General features: G+C 42.1%; 1 protein-coding gene across 5 annotated transcripts; it reads right to left on the minus strand.

Annotated features, from left to right (window-relative positions):
* On the minus strand, positions 1-22,072 carry EIF4ENIF1 (eukaryotic translation initiation factor 4E nuclear import factor 1). 5 transcript variants are annotated; one of them, XM_050906756.1, is made up of 19 exons: positions 22,027-22,072; positions 20,921-21,044; positions 17,553-17,626; positions 16,750-16,877; positions 15,882-16,177; positions 15,003-15,204; positions 13,565-13,740; positions 11,918-12,053; positions 11,402-11,581; positions 9,054-9,283; positions 7,483-7,554; positions 6,920-7,103; positions 6,339-6,418; positions 5,843-5,982; positions 5,580-5,664; positions 4,378-4,510; positions 2,841-3,185; positions 2,447-2,611; positions 1-1,891 (listed from the first exon to the last, which is right to left on the minus strand). In XM_050906756.1, exons 2-19 carry the CDS (start codon positions 21,014-21,016, stop codon positions 1,665-1,667), a joined length of 2,949 nt encoding a protein of 982 aa, XP_050762713.1. In that variant the 5' UTR covers positions 21,017-21,044; positions 22,027-22,072; the 3' UTR covers positions 1-1,664. The 5 variants fall into 5 exon arrangements, with proteins under 5 accessions (XP_050762713.1, XP_050762710.1, XP_050762711.1 ...); XM_050906753.1 differs by lacking the exon at positions 22,027-22,072 and adding an exon at positions 21,564-21,619 and having other exon boundaries at positions 7,483-7,551; XM_050906754.1 differs by lacking the exon at positions 22,027-22,072 and adding an exon at positions 21,564-21,619 and having other exon boundaries at positions 2,841-3,122.
* Between the last annotated feature and the right edge of the window lie 1,034 nt (positions 22,073-23,106).

Raw genomic sequence — 23,106 nt, forward strand, 5'->3', positions numbered from 1 at the left:
TGGTAGAATCAACTTTATTTACAGAATGTTACTGGGAAAGTGTCAAGTTAAAAAAGTATGAAAACAATCTTACAAGGACAAGCTGGTGATTGCATGTTTTACACAGATTGTTTTAGGAACAACCACTAGAAGTATGGGTGACCCCCAACAGATTCCACATTGGAGATTTCACCTTGCTATTTCTGTACAACATTGTCTCTGCTGGACTGAAACAAACCCACCACAGCATGCTGGCAGTCGTTATAATATAGTCAAGTGATTTTTTTGTTTTTTTCTGCTGCTGGTTTTGCATTCAGTGAGACCTAAGAAAGAGCAAGTCCGTGAGAATTCTGGTTTTGCTTTCACTTTTAAAAGAACACAATGGCCTAAGCTAGATAGAGGACATGACAGCAGTACTAGACTCAACACAAGTGAGAAAGTGAAGTGAGGAACCATGCAGTAGGATGGAAGAGAACACTTAACTGCTCAGGAAAGTGAAACAGGCTTAAAAAGGAACATAGTATTTTAAAACCAAATATACACAGTAAGATCACAAAACTACCCCATCCTCCCCCTTTCGAGCCACAGAACAAGACTCCAAAGGCAAGTTTCACAGTAATTGCATCAGTAGATGCACACTAGATTGAGGACAGTTCTTGGGACTCCCTTCTATAAATAGAACTGAAGGCAGTATAGAACATACCACAGCTATGACTGAGGAGTTGAAGGGTGAGGATTCAAAGGCTCCATTTTGATGACCTTTAGTAACTGGTCTGAAAGATTAAAACAAGGAAAATACTGCAGCTAAACAAGGACCAGCACCAGCCCTCTTGAAAGAACTCTGACCAGTAGGTACCTACAGTCTCTCTGCTTATGGCAGACTGAAGATCTGGCTTTATCATTACTGTACCAGGTCCCATCCTCAAGGCTGTTTGAAGACTAAACAATTCTCTCATTTGGTGGCAAGAGTCGTACACAAGGAATCGGACCTTTGTTATGCAGACAGCAAGATGTGAGCTTTTTACTTTGACACTTTAGCTACACTGAGTGCACAGTACGTGACCGAAGAATGTGAGAGGGAGACCTAGAGGAGATGAGCAGCAAGAAAAAGGAAAGCAACTTTATCCTGTTCACTCACACTTAGGATATGCAACTTTAATCTTAAAGAAAGTCCCACACATACAATGGAGAAAGATCCAAACCTTAGGCACAACTAAAGCTCAACTGTTACCAGCTACTCTTATGTACAGCTGTATAGATTCAAAAAGGCTATTCTATGTGTATATATACAAAAGATTGTTTATACACAAGTCTGTACACAAGGGTCTATACATTTAGTTTTCTGCAGGAGGAATCCATAGCTGCTACCTCTACGCTAGAGAATATCAGCACTTCATTCACATATCTTACAAAAACAAAAAAAATAGACACTTCCAGGATTAAACTGGCTTTGTCTTGCATCTAAATTTCTTCAGGCTTCACTATTCAAGCCATAATGGATCCTTTAGTCTTGATGCAGACATGAGACCAGGACAGGTGCCATGTGCTTTAGTCTCTCAAAAAGAAATTTTGCACAGAGTGCTAAAAAATAAAAGCCCCCAAAAAACAAACAGAGGTGAAGTCCTGACTATGGACATTTTTATCCAGTCTAAAGAATCACAAGTGTTCCACCCAGTGGTCACTGTTCACTGCCGGTATTCCAGTTCATCTACACTGATGACTTTGGATGGCATGGAAGGGAGAGGCTGCTGCAAGACATCTGAACCAAACCATTTCGCAAGGCCAATGGGAGAGCCACTTCTCTGGCTGGGGCGATGGTCAAGCTGTGTGTGCCCATGAGATAATCCAGTCCGAGGCAGCACATTTTGAGGGGTGGTTTGTGCACCAGCGGCTGATCCCTGTGCTCCAGTGCCTGTGAAACATAAAGCTATTAGAGGTGGAGTAGTATGTTCACCCAACACTAAGAGCTGCCCTAGAGCAATCACCTGATAAGGCATGTGAGCTGAATGTGGCTTTTACTCATTGTATTAGCCCTGGGAAATCCAGGCCCCACATTTATTCTCTCGTTAGTACTCCCATAAAGTGCCTCACACTGCCAGTTCTGGACATGGTATCATGCGGGTTTTAACTGGAAGACCAGCATCAAATAGCATTTTATTTGAGATAGGTGGGTGGCCTCTCACCCAGCAAGGAAGGAAAGACTGCACACACGCTGCAAAAGGCAGATCTGCCAATAGCAACATATATCTTGAAACCAAATGCTTCACTTGGACTTTCTTCTGGCCTAAGAGCCTGCAGTGGCCAAAACTGCCCCGATACCCCCACAAGATTAGTGATTATGAATATCTAAATTAACAAAGTAGCTTCCTGTTAGCACAGCATACTGAAACAGGCCAACAAGTATAGTACCTGGAGCAGGCTAGTCAGTGTTCTAAAACTCACACTCCTGTTTTATGTTTCAGCCTACCTGATCGTTGTAGTTGCTGTTGCATCATTGCTAGCTGCAAAGGTGTCCCAGAGCGTGGATTTAAGATGTGATGGCTTGCTGTTGGTAGCGGATAAAAAGGTTGGCCAAGGATGGGAGCAGATATTCCCTGCAAGTGAGACAGGTCCACTCCAGGAGGAAGCATACCTGTTGAACAAAAGTGAGGAAACTTCTTACCTAATAAACATAAGGAACTTAAAGCAAAACAAACATTTATGTATTTAGATGGGTTGGAATTTATTGCCTGGTTTTAAAGGTAAGTTTTGATGTAACAAACATGACCAGTAATGAGTATCAGTTTATGCTACTCCTAACACAAAGTCAGTCTTACAGAGAACATGCGTTAACTTAAGGGGAAAAAAAAAGTATGGATTACCTGCTTGCAGTAGAGGAAGATGTTGCGGATGAACCCCCTGTGCCAGCATTCTCTGGACCAATCCTGGATGCAGTTGATGAGCAGGTCGTACAATTGGTAAGTGGGGAACAAGGGGTACTTGATGAACAGGACGAAGAAAAGGGCCTCCTGGTACTGGGGAGGCCATTGTAGGAGTCTTTCTACCAGTTGATTTAGGCCTGTAGTCTTGCTCTTTGGTGCAACGATTTGCTTGGGTAAGAGGTGTGGAACATGCAGAGCGTTGCAGTGCAGGTAGTTTGGTACCTAAGGTGGGCAAAGTTTCTTGATCTGCATTCTCCACAGAACTAGACAGTAGGTTATCTGTAGCTAGAATTGAATACAACTATTATAGTCCACAGCTAGAGATTACACCTAATGAAAATTAAAGCTAATGACTGGATTCAATAGCGAGATTCCAGGACCAGCTGAACTTTAGTCATATATATTTAATAGTAAGCATCTGTCTTCCCTGGATGCTTTTGGCCAAATTGTCATTACTGTTTTGAAATAAGGAATATGTTCCACAGAAATCCCTTGACAGCAAGCTTAAGTTAGGTCAGAATCAGCAGTAACTCCACCTTTAATTCTTATTTTTCCTCTTTCTTAGAAATTTTGAACTCGCAGCATGGATGAGTCAGTCCCAAAGGCAACAGGAGGTACAAGGGATCCTCCCTAGACAAGATTATAATTTGGAGTTGTGCCAGAAGTCTAGCCCGAAGTGATTTTTTCGGTTTAGATGTATCTGGGGGTTAGCAGCAACCATTTATGTCCAACATCTGCTTAGCAAGATTTGGAACACCAAAGCACCTCAAGAAGCTACTTCCACAGACCATCTAGATCAGTTAGACAGGGCCTAAAATATCTTAGAATCATCTGCTACCAGTTGAGGTAGCAGTAATAGTTGGAGTGCTAAAAGGAAAAAAAGTCAACTGTATAATAGCAACTGCAAGCTACCTCTGTAGTTACCAGTATTGAAGTACAAGGTCATGGCAATTAGGCATGTTAGTCTTACTGGGTCAGGCAATTGGTATTGAGCATTTCCTTTTAATAGTCACTTACATCAGTTAGGGTGACAAAATGCTTCCTTGATCTGCTACACTTAAAAGAGCTTAATTGGCCTCAGCTTTGATTGTTCAGTTAAGATGTCTCGAGAGGGCTATAAGTTGGTTGTATTCAATTACTGGTGTAGAGAGATATGGAAGCATTACTGTTAATATGCTTGTTCATCAAGACCAGTGGCAAAGGAACAGTTTTGGTCCAGGCCTCTTAGTGTTACTATTGCTAACAAAATGACAGATAAGGAAAAAATGGATTTAAACCCAACACCACTGGAAGACTGCACTTGGAAGCGTATCCTCTCCATAGCTCTAACCCTTCCTCTCATTATAGGCTCACTTCTACACCCTCATCTCCACAAATCAGGAATGTCTAAAGTTAGCCTGGGCATATTATGTGCTGAAGCTGTTTGATTCTATTCCAAATCTCTTTTGTCTGTGTTATTTTAAAGCCATTACAATACCTTCATTTGGCCTCTGATTTTCATCTTTACCATCACTGACTTTCATTTTCCCAGAAACTGGCTCCTCTTTGCTTTTCTCCTTGCTCTCATACATCTTGCGAATCACCGAGGTAGGTGTAAAGGAAGGAGACAGCTGCAGAGAACATAGTAAGAAGCAACGCCTTACTCAGTGTTCGTTATCTAGGCCACACTATCTTAGTTGGGGGTGGACACGAATTCTAGCCCATCCTTTCCATTTTAAGCTCTTTTGAATCAGCCACCATGCCCATGATTTTACTTCACCTAGTTTCATAGCTTTATTCTATAGTTTAAGCACTTCTCTTTAGCTTTTGCAGAAGTCCCATACCTTTATTAAAACCAGCAGATGTTCTCAAAGTTAAATGTACCTTAACAGGCTTAAAACAAAATAGATGAGCTGTATTTTGAGTTACAGCTGTTTCCTCTTTGCTACTGGTTCAGAACAGCAGCTCAGCAGGAGTTCCTGCAGAGCTGCCTTATCTGTATTAACTCAGGGCTGACAGATCTGCAGAAAACTATCACCTCATTTGTATTTTTCCCCCATTCAAAGTTACACAGCATCTGTGGAAGCCACTCATTTGGTACACAAAAGTATCTGTTTGATTTAGCAGCTGATAGTCTGTGTTAGTCCCGAGCTGCACGCAAGTACTTGACTGATTAACTGGAAAACGTAGATCAAAGCAACATTCTACATAGTACTGAAGGCAGTGAGGCAACAGCTTGGCTTTGAGATTATTTATTTTCAAAGTGACCCTGAAGCTCCTACGTAATATTTCAACCTACAGACACTTAGGTCAGTCACTTCATACCCAAAGACCAGTGTTCTCTAGAGTAGCTAATGGCTTTCAGCACTTGTCTTCTGAAAACTTAAGTACCAAAATATGAGGGCCTGAGTTTTCATAGTTATCTTCCTTTGGTTTCAGAAGACCAGGTCAAGGTAATATTAATGGTGCTTCTTCAATTTTAGATAAGATAGTGGTCAGAAAAGGCTGTTTTCCAAAGTGAAGACATTCAGTTAAGTATGAAGTGTAATTCATTCTTGTATCATGTGGTCACCGATATAACATGAATATGATTAACTCCTCTATGGCCTCCCTTTCTCCCATTGATTACAATTGCTATAATCTAGTTACTGCAGACACTTTTACAGCTTTTCCTACAGTCATTATACGTTAGGTACTGACCATGCTAGTAATGGATGCTGTAGGGGCTGGAGAAGATGCATTCCCTCTGTGTCCTGGTGCAGGTGATTTAGTCACTCGCTGCTGCCTGTTAATGGACAGGAAGTTAGTAAGAAGCAGCTCTACTCTTGGCACAGAATGAAAGGCAGGATTGCCAAGAACCAATACAAGCTTGAGTGACTAGTACTAATATCTAGTGAAAGACAATACTCACATTAAAAGTCAGTTGACAGTGTACCCCTTAAATTTTGCGGTCAGATACTCACCTGTTTCTGTAGCCATCTCTGCTTTTGTCCATTTGTGGTTTACCAAAGCCATGCTGGTAGAAGTTTGCTGCCTGTATGGCTAAGTCATGTGGTAATGCTAGTCCCTCTAACGCAGCTTGTTGTATTTCCAAGGGGCTCATCTGAAGGAGAGTTGTATAAAAACCACACAAATCAAAGCTTGTATTTGGTTGGGGTTTTTTTTAAGATACTGAAGATTCACTGCTATAGCTACTAATGTCTGCCCACCAACAGCCATCTGTTACTGACAGACAATAGAAGTTTCAAAAAAATCTTGTACTTGAGGTACTCTAAGATGGGTGCAATTGCAATGATGTTTTGACACTGTACTAAATTAGACTTTGCCTCCTCACACTCAGAGTGAACTTAATTAAGCATAAACATCTGAATGCAACAGCTAAGTACGTGTTTCCACAAGTTCTAGACCACACAATATAAAGAGATGAATACACACTAAGCAAAAAGCTTTTAATCTAACCTGTGCAGCAACTGGACTCATGGGCTTCCTTACACCTGGAAATGGATCACCAAGCAATTGCTGAGAACCTTGTCCAAAACCTAAAGAACATTCAACAGTTGTATTTAAAAGGACTAACAGTTGCTTTCAATATACATCCCTAAGTTAAACAATTCTACATGAATTAAGGATTCCTAGTGAAGACTCTCAGCTCATCCCTTAAGATGATCCCCACAGAGCTATGTCTCTTCCTTGTCACTAGGCTGGAGAGCTACAGGGAGGCTACTGGTAGTGTTTTGCAATACAAATGGCCAAGTAGTCCCTGAAAATCAGCTTCTTATACAGTGGCTGAGCACATTACTCCACACCAGAATTTACTGTGAGGTCTAGTTGATCCATCACAGACATCTACATGTTTTGGAGATTAATTTAACATCAGAGACTAGTACGTAAAAAGGCATCTTGCACTCAAGAGGCAGGCACTGACCTAGTTGCCCACCAAGTAACCAGGAAGTTTTTATTGTTCTGTAAAGCATTCTTGATAACAAACTCAAGTAATAAAAAAGAAAAAAAAAACCAAACTGTTTTGCAACCAGTCTCACCAATGGGTGAAGATATTCTATGGCGCAGGTAATCTGCAGAAGCAGCTCGAGTTGGAAACACAGGTGGAATAGGGGGAGAAGGTGCTCTTTGTGTCAGTAAAGAGGCTGCAGGTTCCAAACCACCGATCAGGCCACTTAAGACATTTGATGAAGCAGGTCTGGTAATGGGTGGACCAAGAAGTTCCTAAGAATAAGTAATGAAAGAATGTTCAGAATATGATCAAGTTATACAGACAAGCTCATTTTACTATACTACAGGCTACATAATTTGTAGCAAGTTAAAGAGACAAGGTGGACTTGTGCAATTAGATACACCAGTTCTGGATTGCCCTTAGAATTAGGCACTTAACCAGGTTTTTCATTTTCAAGTTGTAATCATGGGAAATAGCATGACAAGACAAATTTCTAAGTAAACTAAACTAGTGACTAGTTCTCTTTGCTCTCTATAGAGTCATGTCTGACTACTGATCCCATAATTGCCTTAAATGTCTTATTTTCAAATAATTTTTGTTTTCCCATTAGGGATACGCTTTTAAGGACTTTCTGCCCCCAATAAGAGGTACCTGCAGAATATTCTTTGATAGAGGCTGGCCTGGCATCTCTGGAGGTGACATTAAGTGGCTTTCAAGGCTCTGCTAAGAAAATGAAAACATTGTAAATTAGATGTAGATACATCAAGCATCAAACTCATTAAGAGACAATCCATGTTTGTCTCAGCGACAGAAATAATTTCACCTGTTCTGTTAGAACCATAGTTTATGCATCAGCCAAATAAAATTCCAGCAAAGTTAAGGGCTGAGCTGGCTCACAGATCTTCCCTAGCTAAGAAAATGCCTAGTGCTAGATCGCATACAGGTAGTTCAATGTGCCTTATTCAAGTTTGAGTAAGATATATGAATTTATATAATTGTGTAAACTGGAGATGAAACATTGGGCCAAGTGGTCAACTGAAACTACACACAAACTGAAAAGTGTTTGTATATTAGAGAAATTGTTTCAGATATTCTTCTATGCATCAAAATTACAGGTCAATGTAAAGGAACAGCCAGAAATGAAAGTCTCAATTTAAGTGTGAAATCAGTCTGCAAATTCTTCACAGGGCAAATTTACATTCTTCACTATCTTTTAGTGAAGTGGGATGAGGCTAAAAGTCCTTGGATAGTTTGGCACAAAAACACAGATGCTTTAGACTCACTCAATTGTTAGAAGTATTTATGGTGCCAGAAGTAGTTATTGATGCTTCTCGGTCAGGCATATTGTTTAGGCAGTTAGTGGCAGGATGAAATTTCATATTACAATCTCTTCCAGTCTAAAGCTTAGTATCATCTGTTGTTTAATATTAATCTTTCAGCTAACAAGTATTCAGTTTAGTTTTATCTGAGTACAAATAATTTTAAAATCCAAGTTTAAAATATTAGATTGTGCACCGACACCTCTATTAAAACAAAAGTCACTAAAGCAAGACATCTGAGCTTCAGGTAAGTGTTAGCTGTACCAACACTACAAGCATTTTAGCAGAGATGCCTTTTAATAGCAGCACTAAGGCAACCATTAAACTAACACTAGCAAGTCTTCCATAAAGAGCAGACTGATGATGTCTGTTATACAGACAGTACCTTTTCTACAGATGTATTTGTTTTTATTAAATAAGGTTCAGACAGGTTGAGTTCAAGTGTAGGAGAATCTTAGACACTAATCAAAGTGTCCTCTATAGTAGAAGATTCAACCTTTTCATCATACAGGATCTTTTTTGGGGCAAGTATTTATAGTCTTCAAGTCCAGATATTAATCAGACTAGATATTTACATAGGTCCACTTTCAAGGTGGTAATTATTAGACTTCTCACATAGTATTAGAGTTCTGGGGCTTTCAGAAACCTAACATGAAATCAACCCTGTGAACTCTGAACTGAAAAGCGCCCCACTTTTAATTACTTTGGCTAGGGAAAAATGACCAAAGCACCTCCCTTACTTTCCCCTCCAAGCAACAATATTCTAAATGTAAGCCTGTATTTAATATCAGGCTGCTGTATCCGGTCATGGCTCACATATTATCTGAAGGCTCATGTAAGGGGTTTCCAGTTCATAACCCATGTCTTAGCACAGTTCAGAAGAGCCAGGCGTCTGCTACTTACATTGACTTTGGGCTGTGAAGGTAGAGTCCCACTTGCCTTCATACTGCTGACTAGTTTGTTAAATGCAGTCATATCTCCATCTTTCTTGATCTGTCTGGAGCCAGCGACATTCAATGCTTCCTCCATTTGCTCGGCCATAAATGGAGTAGCAATTTTCCCCTCCTGATCCACTTTCAGGCCTTTTAGTCCAGCTTCGACTTCTTCCACTGAAAGTACAACTCCTGAATGTGCTGAGAAATACAGGAGAAATACTGGTAAACCATGGTTCTCTGTTTACAAGTGAGCTAACAATTCTTGTGCAGGTGTTGAATACAAGTTGTTTGAAAACAAGGAACAGCCAAAAACTTATCTTCTGATAGTCACACTAGCCGTCAAACTATGTCTGACCTGTGTTTAGACTGATATTCTAATATGCAAATTAGGAGTATTGCCATGCACAACTACAGGCATGTGACTCACAAGAACCTGTTTAGGTTTCAACTGGTAAGTTCTCACTAGTTTCCATTTATCCTGCAAGACACATTGTTACTACATTTTACAACTTCACCTGCTTTTAATAGAGAATATTCATCTGACAACTGAGTTTGTTCTCTTTCAATTAGAAAAGTTCCATTTATCTTATACTCCAGGAGACCAGAACATCTTACAGCCACAGCGTAAGCGATGTCAAATTGTCTGAAGCAATTTTAAGTAGAAAGAATACATACCTGGAAAATTTAGATACTTTGGAGACTCAGTTACACACTTAGTTTGGTGTGCATAAAGTTTGAAGTAGATTTTTTGCTCATAAATTAAAGCCACTATAGAAAGATTTCACTGGCATCACCAGAATAAGGTACAAGTGTTATTAAGCAGTACTTTTTTCCTGCGTATGCATATATAAATATCTACCAGTGCCCGACATCAAGGCTAGACATGCTTTATGGACCAGCTAACACACTTCACAAGGTATGACACCTTAAGAGAAAAGGCAGAAGAGACAGGAGCATGCCATGGGTTGCTGTAGCAGATGTTGGCCCAAAGAAGTAAGATTTACTGGAAATTTGGGCAAGAAGGTGGAGAAAAGAAACAGTGATGCAGACATGCAGTATGGAACATGAGGAAAAACACAATGTTGGTGGAGAGGAATTGACCTGAAAACTCCACAACACTTGAAGAACTGTACAGCATTTTATGGGAATACAGAACCCACATCAGGTACTTTTGAGTGAATGGAAGCTTCCCCACAATTTTTTGTTCCTTTATCCTTGGTTTGTGAGGATCAAAGTTTAAAAAGCTTTTGGTAGGCAAGTCAGACTAAGCAGAACACAGAAAAGACTTGTAGTTCTATTTAAGACAAATTAAGAAAAAGTTCTCCACATGTTAGCTGACACTCCCTACTCCCAGATTGGATGCTTAAGAATATTTGCAGTGCTTGGATGCTTTCCTTCCTAGCTACTTCACACAAATCAGAGTAGTATTGCTTTTTGTTCAGTCCAGTTTACATGGCAAAACATGCTGCTTGCCAAAGAGAAACCAATTTGGAATTAGACCTTGAGATTTCAAAGAACACATGCATTTTGTACCCTCCATGCACGCTATGGGCCCAAACATGCAAATCCCTAACTTGGAGGTGCCCTTGAACATTAAAGTTTAAAGGCAGCCCTGAACTCTGTTTAGAACAGCTGATGCTAGCAAAAGTGATTTCTAACAGACCAAGTTCCCTGGAATCCCATGATTCTAGCCAAGTTAGCATAACTAAGACAAATCTTTTCCTATGTTGTAGCTCTATGTTAATTATTTAATTAATGCACTGAACAGTGAGCACAGAGCACTGTGCTTCAACTGCTAGCAACAGTCTTGAGAAGTTCAAGTTTACAGTATGTGCTTGAAAACATTGACATCCTCAAGCCACTGTTCATCTTTTTAGATACTGACACTTAATGGATCAATGCGATCCATTATAGATGCTTGCAAGAATGACTTACACTAAGTTTTTGGTAAAGCTAGGGTTTAAATGGCACAGTTTCAGAGCTGACATTACCAGTCTCCAGTATGAAAAACTTATGTAAATGCCATAGACAAAGCTGGAAACTCAGATCAAGACTTGCATCATCTTAACTTATGATTATTACTGGCCAGTAAAGTGGTCTGATAGAGTCCTGATGTCATCCTGTGATTAGGATGAAAAGAATCAGTGATGATATTGACACAACTGAGATCTGCTGAATAGTGGGTTTTCAGTCATGTAAGTAAACCTATAGTACTTCCTATTCCTGGAATTGGCAGTTGAGGTTTCCAGAATACCAAGCCTCTTGCCTTGAGATACTGCATCACAAGAACTCAACAATATCTGAAGAGGCACTTACTGCTCTCTCTAAGCTTTTCCTTGTTGGCTGAAAGACTTGAGAGAAGAGGTTTTAAGTCCACTTTGGCTTTCTGTAGCATTTCTAGGATGTCCACTTTGTTTTCAGAGTGGTCTTCCAATGGAATGGGAGCAAAGTAGTTTCCAGAGTTCTGGCCAGGGGAGAGAATGGCTTGCTCTAGACCTGAAACAGCAAAACCAGGAGCACTGCGACATCAGTTTACCAACCCAATGTCTCAAGATGAACATACACTGGTAACCAACTTCAACACATCACTGAAAAGTTATGCCTCACACCCCTTGCCCAAGATCAGCTGGAAAGTCATCAGGAAGCATGACAAGAACATTTATTAAAAAAGAACTTTTAGCTGCTTACTCTAAGAGCTTCCAAAAGAATGTCAAGTGCTTAAACTGTGGGAGAATTCACCATCCTAAAGCTTTATCTGCCATGTTCTTATTGAATGAGTAGGAAGGAATATGGAAGGAGGCTATCTGACCCTGCATTGTCCTACAGTCTTACCTGCTAGCCTCTCCAGTTCCTCATGTGGTGTAGATCTCAAGCTGCTTGACCGACTTCCAGAACGACTAGGATTAGAAAACCACCTGCTGAACCTGCTGGCAGACACTGAACCTTCCCCCAGCACATCCTCTATCATCTAGATTATGGGGAAAAAAAATAGATAATCTTAACAGAAGCAAGATCAGCAACATCTTTGAGAAGCTTTACTGTGCAACAAAGATTCTTCTGCTATGGACAACTAGATGCTGCCCCCAGAGTTCAGAAGCTTTGAACTTTTTTCCTTCCAATATGGCAGCATTTGTGTAGTCAGTTAGCATAACCCATCATACATCTCTTATTTATACCAAATATTTGTTCAAGGTAAAACTGTAACTGAAACAGCATCATCAGAGCATCCAAAGACCATTAACTACACCATTTTAAAGACTAGGCCAGGATTCTACTTTTTTAAACCTTAATATTTCTAAACTGTATATCAAGTCTGTTTCTTTGCTGTCAGAATATGATTTTTTTTTTTTAAAAACACATTTACCTTTCTACAACACTAAGCCCTTTTACTCAAATTCTATCTACTAATCAGTTATACCATCTAGAATAGTCAAGAATAGCTTTTCTTCCTAGTGATGAAGAGGCCAGAATAGAAACATCAGCAGTTTATGAGTTAGGCCCATGCTTAGTCAGTACTTGCTGGACCTGCTTACCCCTTCTGGTGGCGAAGGGGAAAAAGCATGCTAAGGTACAGACCAGTTACAGCTTTCAGACTAAAAACAGCGAACACCAACCATCCACTATTACCTCTAGAGATCAGAGGTTCAAGAACTGCACACTACCAACAGAAGTACCAGAATCCCCATCAAATAATGGCCGGAGGCAAAAATCCACTATTGGAAGCAACTTGTGGTGCAAGCGTCAGTCTTTTTCTTCATAGTCTTGTCACTAACTCCTAGGTATCAGTAGCGTTCCACATATGACTTGGGCTTCACGGAGTATCTACTAGTCACATCAATAACATTGTTTAAACATGCTTTTGACTGAATTAGTAGGCTGTTTGTTTTTCCAACTCAGTAGTAATAGTTCTAAATAATGAATTAACCACTATATAGAGGTTTAAGTAATGAAGATTCAAACCCTTGCAGACATACCAGTAATGTGGCTGAAAGGATGTATTGATAACAATGCAACTATATCTGAGACAGTATTCATTAGGTGTCTACAGGCTTACTGCCTTCCAAGAAGCTTGCACAAGACATCCATTTGCTGCAATTCCCAGACTTAGCTGCAAAAAGTTGCTTTCAGCTATACTAAGTTTGTACAGTGAGTCTTCTCTGAATGTATCTGTAATAATTCCAAAGAAGATCCATCCAGGATGCTGATTTTGAGTCTTCAATTAATGATCAAAAGAAAGGAAAAGTAATCAGCTAGTTTGCCTCCTACGCTTTCTTTGGAGATGGAGCCAGTCCCAGGGATAACACTTTAGAAGTAACATCCTAACACTCCAAAGCTAAATCTCTACAAATTCATCTTAGACTTACACACTGCATAAAGCAACTTCTACAAAGCAACAAGTTTTAGCTTTCACTGAATGCAGTAGCAGCAAAAATGGTTCTCATAAATACAGCCAGTCTTAAAAAAAAAAAAAGACCTCACCGAAGCCAGGCCAGGAACACTTTTATCCAAGTTAAAGAACTCATTGAAGTCAAACTCTCCTGGAGCTGGTTCTTGTAAAACTGCTTCCCTAGGAACTTCTTGATCTGCTGGAGTTTCATTGGCAAGGACAGTTTGCACTTCATCCTCTTCTGCCACTCCACCATTGCATTCTATCCCTTAAAAAGAAAAATCAAGTGATTGCTGAGTCACTGAACTTGACTATTTCCTGTGGGAACACTGCCTAACAGTCAATGCATTTGCCTAGGCATTAGAAGCATAGGGCCAATGTAATCTATCCACCTATGCGACATTTCATCAGTTATGTTGTGCTGGCTGCAGTCTGCCACAATAAAAACTAGCACCCACTACAACTCCTAGCACAGAACTTCTAGTCTGTAATTAAGACTATCTACTTCAAGAAAATAAGAATTGCCATCGAATCATACGTAAACAACTGCATCCTGATCAACCCAGGAAGTACACAGAACATATCAGATGTTATGTCACACCAAGCAGATACAGCCATTACAGTAAGTTAACAGCTGCCACTGTTTTTCCATCAAGAATCCTTTGGCAGCTCCTGCCTTCTTCCTAGGTGCCCCAGAGAGCAGACACCCTGAAAGCTGGTACTTGACACAAGTTCTTGTCAACATATGACAAATATTGCTCGTACTCCTCCAGCAGGCACAAAGCACACTTTATTTTAAAGACTCAACAAGCTTGCATGGGTGCCGCAAAGAAAGCTGTGACATGACTACAAACTTAGTATGCTTGAAACTGTACTACATTTTAGTTAAGTAAATACACAACTAAACCTGAACTCCTCAAGTTTGTCGTCCACCTGCAGAATTTCTAGCATTAAGAAAGTCATCTTCTCTCTTGCTTCAGAGAAGTTTATACTACAGCTTTTGCAGTGGTAATAATAATTGTAGACTTGAAGTCCAATGACTGCAGACAAATTCAGATAGTCTCCAAATTCAGCTTAAAGCTGTATTACTGGCAGCTGTACGTCCAACTACATGTTCCTAATGTTAGTAGTACTATAAGGAAAAAATATTTCCAGTACCTCAGATCATTAGCTTAGTTTAAACCAAGCCTTTAGCACCTAACAGGATACAGAAATGGACAAGACCCTTTTAATAGCCTACAAATTCCTGATATCATTCAGCATCCGTAAAAGGTTTTTCCCCAGCCTCTCAGTCTTGCCTTTCTTTTGGAAAAACAGTATTTTATCACTTAAAGGTATTTGCAATCTGAAAGATCAATCATGGGCCTTACATCTGATGCTTCAGGATGACCAAAAGCTATGCAAGTTTAAGATAAAGGTTGGTAAACTGCATTATTCTTTACACTTGCCTGGATCTGTAACAATTACCTCTATATCCAGCAATATGCCATACTAGCAGACAAGCAAAGCTTTTGTCAAATTTGCCATTACCTTCTTTTAGTGAGGCCGTGCGTCGTCTTGTCCTTTTTCTCCCTTTGTGATCTTCCTCCAAAATTTTATCATCAAAGCCTGTGAGCTCAATGGTTTCAGACTGACTTGTAGGACCAGCAGAGAACCACTCAGGTTCCTCTTCAGTGTAAGAGTCATTCCTTCTTCGCTCCCCAAAGACACGTTTGCTGTCGCCAAATTCCCTCTGAAGTGGGATATTAAAAACATTAACCATAAAATGCTCTTTCATAAGATTCCTCCCTGACCTCCAAAGCAAGTGACAACCTTTTCACACCAGTTCTGCATTTTGGGTGTGGTTTGGGTTGTTTTTTTTTTTTTTAAGGTTTATATGCACACTCTGCATGCTCAATAAGCTTTTAAATTTTAAGCTTCACAGGTGAATTTCTGCTTCATTACACTGAAGGCTATTGGTCTGCAAGTGCCTGTATAAACTCAGTTTTGTATCCTGAGAGGTAGGCTAGTGGTTCCTCCTTTAAAAAAAGAAAATATATATATGCCTGAAAGCCCAGAAAGCTTTATCTGCTGAGGTTAAAAGACAATGCTCACTGACAAGTGCTAGGTCAAGAACTACAAATGAACTATTAGACTTTTGAATATCTTGCTATTAAGTCTACCATAGGCAAAGTTTGTAAGATACACAGTATTAAATGCCTCCCAGTTGAGCTGTCCGAAGGACTGAAAACTAAGTTTTTGAAGCACTGACAGCTCATCCTTTAAACCATAAAGGTGCTTTTAAGAAGAAATGGCCAGAAATGCACAGAACACAACTGCTGTATGCAGTTAAGCTGCCCCTGTTGCTTTTAGTGCAAAGTGTCCAAAACCTCTGATTTAATATGCAATCAGAAAAAAGAAAGAACAAACCCTGAAGCGTTTATCTTTGTAGTCCCTCTCACGATCTCGGTCTCTTGCGTCTCTAGGATCACGTATGTCTTTTTCACCACCCCGGTGGTCTTTATCAAAGTTACGAGAAGAAATAATTCTTCCACTGCCAATCCTACGGCCGCCAATAACACGGACACCATCATTCTCTTTTTCTAATGGGCTCCCTGCTCGACGTGAGCTAATAGCTGCAGTTACATGACAGCCACCTCCAAAGCTTCGCCTTTGTGGACTTAGGACTACATCCAAGTCATCTTCTTTCACTCGCTCTCTTGGATCTACAAGTCAAAGACGACACAAAAAGCACTGAATTCAATGTATTAGTAAATACAAGCTAGTTATCTGTATCATAGCCTTCTGTTCCATAGCCTTGCTGCTATCCCAGAGCTTTTTGAAGGAAAACACTCATGATTTATTTTTGTGAAGCTCATCTGGCCGAGACCACAGGAAGTGCAGAGGAAAAAATTAAATTTACAGTTGGATATTGAGGAATCATTGCGGTCTCCTAGGAAGTACCTGCTTTCCCACTATAGACCTAAGTACTCAGTCTTGAATTGTAGGGAAACTGTCCCCTGCACTTGTATTATGACATATGTATTTACTATTATATAGCAAGAATAGTAGGATATAATAACTGACTGCTACCTAAGTTTGTTCTTAGATAACAGTTACCAGAATACCAGAAACAAGACTATAGTCAGAGCAACCAAGATTTCCTTGACACTTATTCTACGCAGTCAAACAATTTTCAGAGAGACTTTGTTTAGTCTCATTTGCGTCATCCCAAAGGAAAGGTTTTGCCAACAGCCTATGCTCAGTTTTGAGTCTTGTGCTATAAGAACGCACTTACCTACTATCCTACGCATAAGAGAAGTCCGATCTGAATCCAGATCTTTTTTAAAGCTTTCCACTGGTGAAGTTCTTCCTGAACTCGGATATAAAGATGCATGCCACTTCTCTGGATCCCAGACACCATCACTATGAAAATAAAATTGCAGGATTGTTTGCTACTTTTAGTCTAATAAATAATTCATAGTACTGCTGCTGAAAACCTAGAATTCACTAACAATCTGTACAAGTGAAATATCTTTCATAGTCAACTTCTAAATCTTTGCCTTACTATACTTTAGCAACTCATACATGGTATTCTGGATCCCTTCTGTAACAGTAAGGAAGTACAATACCCAGCATCAGATTATGTGTGTCTTACAGACATATCAGATTATATATTTGTGTCTTAAAAACACAAGCCAAGAACACTCTCACCTTCATTTTTAAGTGAGGTACAGTGTCAACATCATCGAGTAATCTATCAAGCAAGTCAGCTTGTTGCAACATGACCTAACATGGCTGTGTAGCACAGCCATCTATATTCTTGGTAGTTTTTCCTGCAAGTCTGTAGGACTTGGGTTGCGTGAAGTTATTTTCTGCTGGATCTCATGTTATAATCTTTGTTCAAAGCACAAAATTCCTAGCTAGAGCATTAAGCCTTTCCTAGTAGATTAGTACTTCTAAAAACACTGTCATACACTAAACTTTGGAGCACGTATATCTTGCATCAACATAAGTGCACTTGTAAGCTAAGAATTTTTTACAATTTAAACTTTTATTTTGAAAGAAATGTATATAGTTTTTGTATAATCAGGAAAATACCTGTCATATTTTTCAGAAAGACAAGAAGGTCTTTGCTTAGAGTAGGGACGCTCTTTAATATCCAGCAGTTCCTCCTAGAAAAAGGAAGAAGTTAGCTCCAATTCTCACCCAGACAAGATTCAAGTGACCCAAAATATCTATTCCAGACTGCCTGTTCAATGTAGTGTTTTAATTTGACAACCCAAGTTTCCTCAATATGTTGTTTCATTTCCTGTGAAATACTGCAGTGAAAAGTTGACATTAGACAGCAAGTTTATTTTTCCAGTTCTTCTACCAGTGGCCACTGAGTAAACGCTTACTTGAAGCACTAAGCCTTACCAGGTCAGGGTCAGTCCTCGTTAACACTTCAAAGGCCGTTCACATCATACATGTTTACCTATTCACTTCCCTGGACAATTCAGCTTATAAGCAAGACAGGCATTGATACTGGAGCTAGTAAGTTCTCAAGATGGAATCAAAATCGCTATGTTTAATGCTATATGAGATTCAGCAGGTAAAAAAGGCATTACCACAATACCAGTTACTAATGTAGATCTGCAAATTCCAGGCAAGCTTGCCATTTCTGACCACCACCAATTCCAAGACATCTAAATGTATGTTATACAGCTATCCACTCTACCCAACACCAAATCAATGCTGAATGATTACTTCAGTTTCCCCACTTCCTACCAGCTTTAAATACGGTCCTTAGTTTGCTATTGCACACCCCTGAGCAGTTAGTCATTTGAGGCAGACTAGTAATCAATCTACAGGCTCACTGTAGCTTGCTACATTTAAAAAGCATTATTAATGGTGCAATCATCAGTGCTTTGAATCGTCGTTAACTTGGCTGCAGTCAAGATTCACAGTTCTAACTAAACTTACTCATTCTCCCTAGATTACCTTTCTTCCATCTGCCTCACTCCTAACTGTACTGAATTGATTCAGAACTGTGCAGAAATCAGTGGGCAGCTGGAAGGATAAAGAAATCCTAACAGCAGACACCACACATCAGCCAAACAGAAGAAAAAAATCTCTTTACCCTTTTCCCAAGAATACAATATCCTCTAGAGCTTTTACATCATTATCCCCATGCGATTAAAATCAGTTCATTAGCTATGTGAGCTTGATACTTGAAAGTTTCCAGGTAGCAGCTTGGTAGCTGGACAAAACCTTAATATGCACACACACACACATCCAAGCATCACCCTGTACTAGTCTTCAGCAAAAAGAGTTCCATTAAAGGGAGGGAGACTGGCCTCTGCCCACAGCTTCCCAAAATAAACCTTGATCTATGAAGAACATCAGTGCTGTAATACTATCATAGCCTGATGCAGATATCACAAGTATTAACAGCACTGTCCATCACCAGACTTGAAGCTGACTATTTTGCTGGCCACGAGAGGGAGTCCATAGACTCTCAATCAGATCCTATTGCAATTCTTCCATTGAAGTGAGGAAAATTTGAATTGTTTCTTGGCTTTCGCTCATTAGCTGTGTGCCCTTGGAGCAACAGCTTGCAAAGAACTAGAAAAGACACAGATTGAACTATATAACACTCTCATAATAGAGGAGATTAATGCTGGCGCTTCCAGGGTGTGTTTCTGGTTTTTTTTTTTTAATTCACACACCAGTACTTCTAAGTGGGGGGGGAAGTGCGTTTAGCTGTTATTAAACAGTTTTATTCAAACAGTTTAGAAGCATTCATAGTATGAGTCAATTGTTTTCCTACTGGTAGTAAATGAATATAAACAGTTAAAGGAAATCAGTCCCTTTTCCAAATCAGCAGCACATGTCCTGAAACAGTGTTCCTCCCATCCCTAATTAGTAGGAAACTGGATCATGTGAAAATGCCTTATGATGTTGATTACAGGAGCACCTTAAACCAGCTATATTTAAGATGCTACTTGTAAAAAAAAGATGCAAGATATTTTAACACAGATTGATTTCTGGTGTTTCTTGACTTTAGATTCCTTGGAAACCAACAGATAAACAGGACTAGATGCCTTCTGGCACTAGTTCTGCAACTTTATCCTGATCAGAAACTATAGGTACTGAATTAACAAAACTGAAGCTACAAATGCATCGGTTTCAGTGTACAGCTACCACCAGGACTAGCTGAAAACTGCCCAAAAAAGCAAGCACAATTTGAAGCTGCATTCAGTTACTACTCTTGAGAGGAGTTGGGCAAGACTGAACAAGTATAGATACCGCTTCTCCAGCAGCGAAAGTTTAAAGACAGCTCCTCTCCTTCACTTTATGGTTAACTGAATAACAAAGTCTGAACAATAGTATACTTTGCATCTTAGAAGGTTAAGTGTACATCTTTTCTAAGAAGTCAGAGATAATTGGAAAGCCATACTATTCCCACGTAAGCTTTGCCAATTCTGAAGTACTTGGTTTATTGTTGACATCTAGTTAAAATAAGCTAGCCCTACTATCTCAACAGAACAGAGTCACAATAATTTTTTTTTCTTTTAAAAACAACCTACTACAACGCTAACAGTTCAGAATTCCTCAAGTAAGATAACACAGTCAGCAACAGTACACTGTCTCGCCCCGTTCCACACTTCAGGCCATTTGTTGCAAAGTATCTTAACAGATTTCCACAAAGCAATGACCACCTGTTCCCACAGCTTTCAGCAATGGGGAAATCAGCCACCATTAAAGACTCTTTCTAAAAGCATGTTTCAGCAGTGGCACCAAAACCCCAAACAAGATTTGAACCTTAAACCCCACAGCATGCCCAACTCATTTAGTATTGAAAGAATCTTTATTTGCAAGTTATTTAGTTATTGTTCTTCCACTCATGCACATATTTAGGTATCACAGCTAAACAAAAGCACCTGTGTTAAAGTTTCAACACTAAGCATTGGTTGGAGCCATAAGTGCTTAGGCTTCCAGCAGCCAAATATGAGCAATTCTAAGATTACAAAAGGCATCTCAGTAAACACATTAAAGCTTCTGATACGATCTGGTGTGCTACACATTCCAAGGAAGTAGCATCTACTATAAGGAAACATTTTGGTCAACTTCTTAAAGGAACAGTGCTGAAAGTAAAACTAGAACTATGAAGTGCAAGTGCTTGAGAAAGCTGGTAGAACAACATACTTCAGTCTCTACCATAATCTCTCCAGCACATGCTGCGAGGTGCTCACGTATTAAAATAAGGTGGTGGGAATCAAAAGTATATCAAGGACAGGACTGCACAGCTACACCACATTTAACAAGTTGCTCATTTTATACCATCTTGCAAATTCTAATCCAAGCAAAGGCTTTTCAGCCTTCAGCTTAACTGCTTCCCTCTCACAGAAGCCTCCGCCTCCCACTCTACTTCTGTGACCAATAGCTCCACGCACAACTTTAAGAGGAAAGGGGAGAGAACTAACCTTTGTGTAACGATGTGGGTATTTTGTTGTAATTCTGTTCAACTCCAAGAAAGCATCACCATTTTCAGTTTCTGGTATGCCTCCTCTTTTATCCATGGTTACTTCAAAGCCTTTGACCACGGACCTAGTTAAAACAAAACCAAGCCGTCAGATTTTGAGACATACATTTCTAGCGAGTGCATTTTCCTTCCATCCTAAGGCTGTTTAGTACTTAGATACAAGAGATAAGAAACGCATTCCCCAACGGTGCCTTTTTTCTACTTGTAGCTTCCCCCACTCCAGCCAAACAGCTCTCACCAAAATATTTCACCCGCTCCCGGAGCCCAGCTCCTAACCAGCTTTAGCACAACAAAGATCCCTCCGTGGGCACGACCGGCACAAGAGGTGGCGAGCGGCAGGGCCGGGGGGAGCGGAGCCGCCGGGACACCCCACCCCCCCCCGCGGCGCCCGGAGGGGACGGGCGCCACTCGCGTGGCGGCGGGGGCAGCGCGGCCCGCGGCGCGGCCGAGGCCCCGTCCCAAAGCACCGGAGCCGAGGGGGAGGACGGCGGCAGGGCAGGTGACTCAGCGGATCCTCACCTGCGCCGGCGGCCCCGCCGCCGCCGCTCCCCCCCCCAGCCCTGCACCCAGACGGTCGTACTCACCGCGCCGGCGGCGGGTCTCCCGACGGCGCTCCGCTGAAGGCCTTACCGCCGCCCGCGGCGTTTCCTGCTCCCAGCCACCGGCTCCGCTTCGCCCCTGCCCGCCCCCCCCCGGCGGCGCCCTGCGCCGCGCTCGCCCCCCTTACGCGCCACACGCGCCCCGGGCCGGCGCCGTCCCCCGCCCGCCTCCGCTCGCGCGGCTCCGGCCCCCTCCGCGCTGGCTCGCGCGCCCTCTCCCTATTCGCCCGACTCTGTCTCTCCTCAGCCGCCGTAACCGGGGCCTTCTGCTACCCACCCCGCACCCATTTAATGGCCCGCGCGCAGGCGCGGCGGCGGGCGCGCGCACCGGGGCTCCCGCGCGCGGTGCCTGACTGGGAAAGGCGGGCGGCGGCGGCGGGGCCGCGCTACCCCCGCTGTCTGGCGGCGTGTCCCCGTCGCGGGCTAGCCCGCCGAACCGTCGTCTCACCTTGCGAGCGCTGCGGTGGGTGAGGAGAAGCTCGGGGCTCCCCCAGGGCCCGCAGGCACTCTCGGCGGGCAGCCCTGCGGGGGAGGCGGCCGCCGGGAGTAGCGGCGGCGGGACGTGGTGCGCGCCATGTGCCGGGCGCAGGGCAGCGGGCGGCAGCGGGGCCGGGGCCGACCCCGCGGCGGGCAGGGGACGTGCCGCCGTGCCGCCGCAGGCCCGTGGCTGCGGGGAAGGCGGGGGGTGAAAGAAGGGCGGGAAGCGGCGGGGCGAGCGCGGCCCCCTCAGCGCTTCGGGCCGAGCCCGACACCGGCGGCGATGGCGGGCGGCGCGGCTGACAGCTTCGTTAGCGCGCTCGTCGGGCTCTCCCCCACCTCGTAGCACACGGTTGCACGGAGTCATTTACGGGCTCAGGGAGGTCTCCGCGTCGGCGCTCGCCTGCAGCCGAGCGCTTTGGTGTTCCCGCCGTGTGCGGCCCGTCCCCCGCGGGAGGGTGAAGGGGAGGTCTGACAGGGCCTTCCTCCGCTGCCCGTGCCTGCCCTCGGCCTCTTCGCATGGAGGCAGCGGTGGTGAGGTACCGACAGGAGTGTAAGAAGTGTAATTCCGGTGCCCCACGCACACTGCCCTGTCAGGCTGTATGTATTTGAGAACACTCTTTATCGGTCTTCTGCCAAAAGTGAAATTTGGCATTCCCATGGGACAGCAGGATGTAAACTGGTGTAGTGAGCAGAGTGGCTTATTCGGAGGCACCTGACAAATCTTGTTTCTAATAAGGAGCAGAAATTGTTTTCAACATCAGTTTAAGGAATTTACTTAGCAAGATTGCTTGCCCCGTTTGCCTGCGGTGCTGTTGGGGAGCGGTGTCCCCAGCACCTGCATCCCTGCTACCACACAAATGCAGCAGAGGCTCTGGTTTTCCAAACTCCTTGGGCAGAGAGGCCTGTGTAGGAGCAAGGAAGTACTTGCAGGGTCTGGTGAATAAAATATTTTCTTCCCTGATCTCTAATGAAGTTGAATACCAGTATTCAGCTAGTTACCTGGGGAATGAAACAAATATTTCTCATTTTTTTCTTAAATGACCAAGTG

The sequence above is a fragment of the Gymnogyps californianus genome, chromosome 16 (assembly GCF_018139145.2).
Source record: "Gymnogyps californianus isolate 813 chromosome 16, ASM1813914v2, whole genome shotgun sequence".
NCBI classification, from domain to species: domain Eukaryota; kingdom Metazoa; phylum Chordata; class Aves; order Accipitriformes; family Cathartidae; genus Gymnogyps; species Gymnogyps californianus.

Excerpts from the sequence above, each read along its gene's own strand:
- EIF4ENIF1 (XM_050906756.1), bottom strand. The coding sequence starts at position 21,016 with ATGGATAAAAGAGGAGGCATACCAGAAACTGAAAATGGTGATGCTTTC. Across the intron at positions 12,054-13,564 it reads GTGTTCCTGGCCTGGCTTCG|ATGATAGAGGATGTGCTGGG; the intron begins GTGAGGTCTTTT and ends CCCATAATCTAG. Across the intron at positions 11,582-11,917 it reads GGAACTGGAGAGGCTAGCAG|GTCTAGAGCAAGCCATTCTC; the intron begins GTAAGACTGTAG and ends TTGCTGTTTCAG.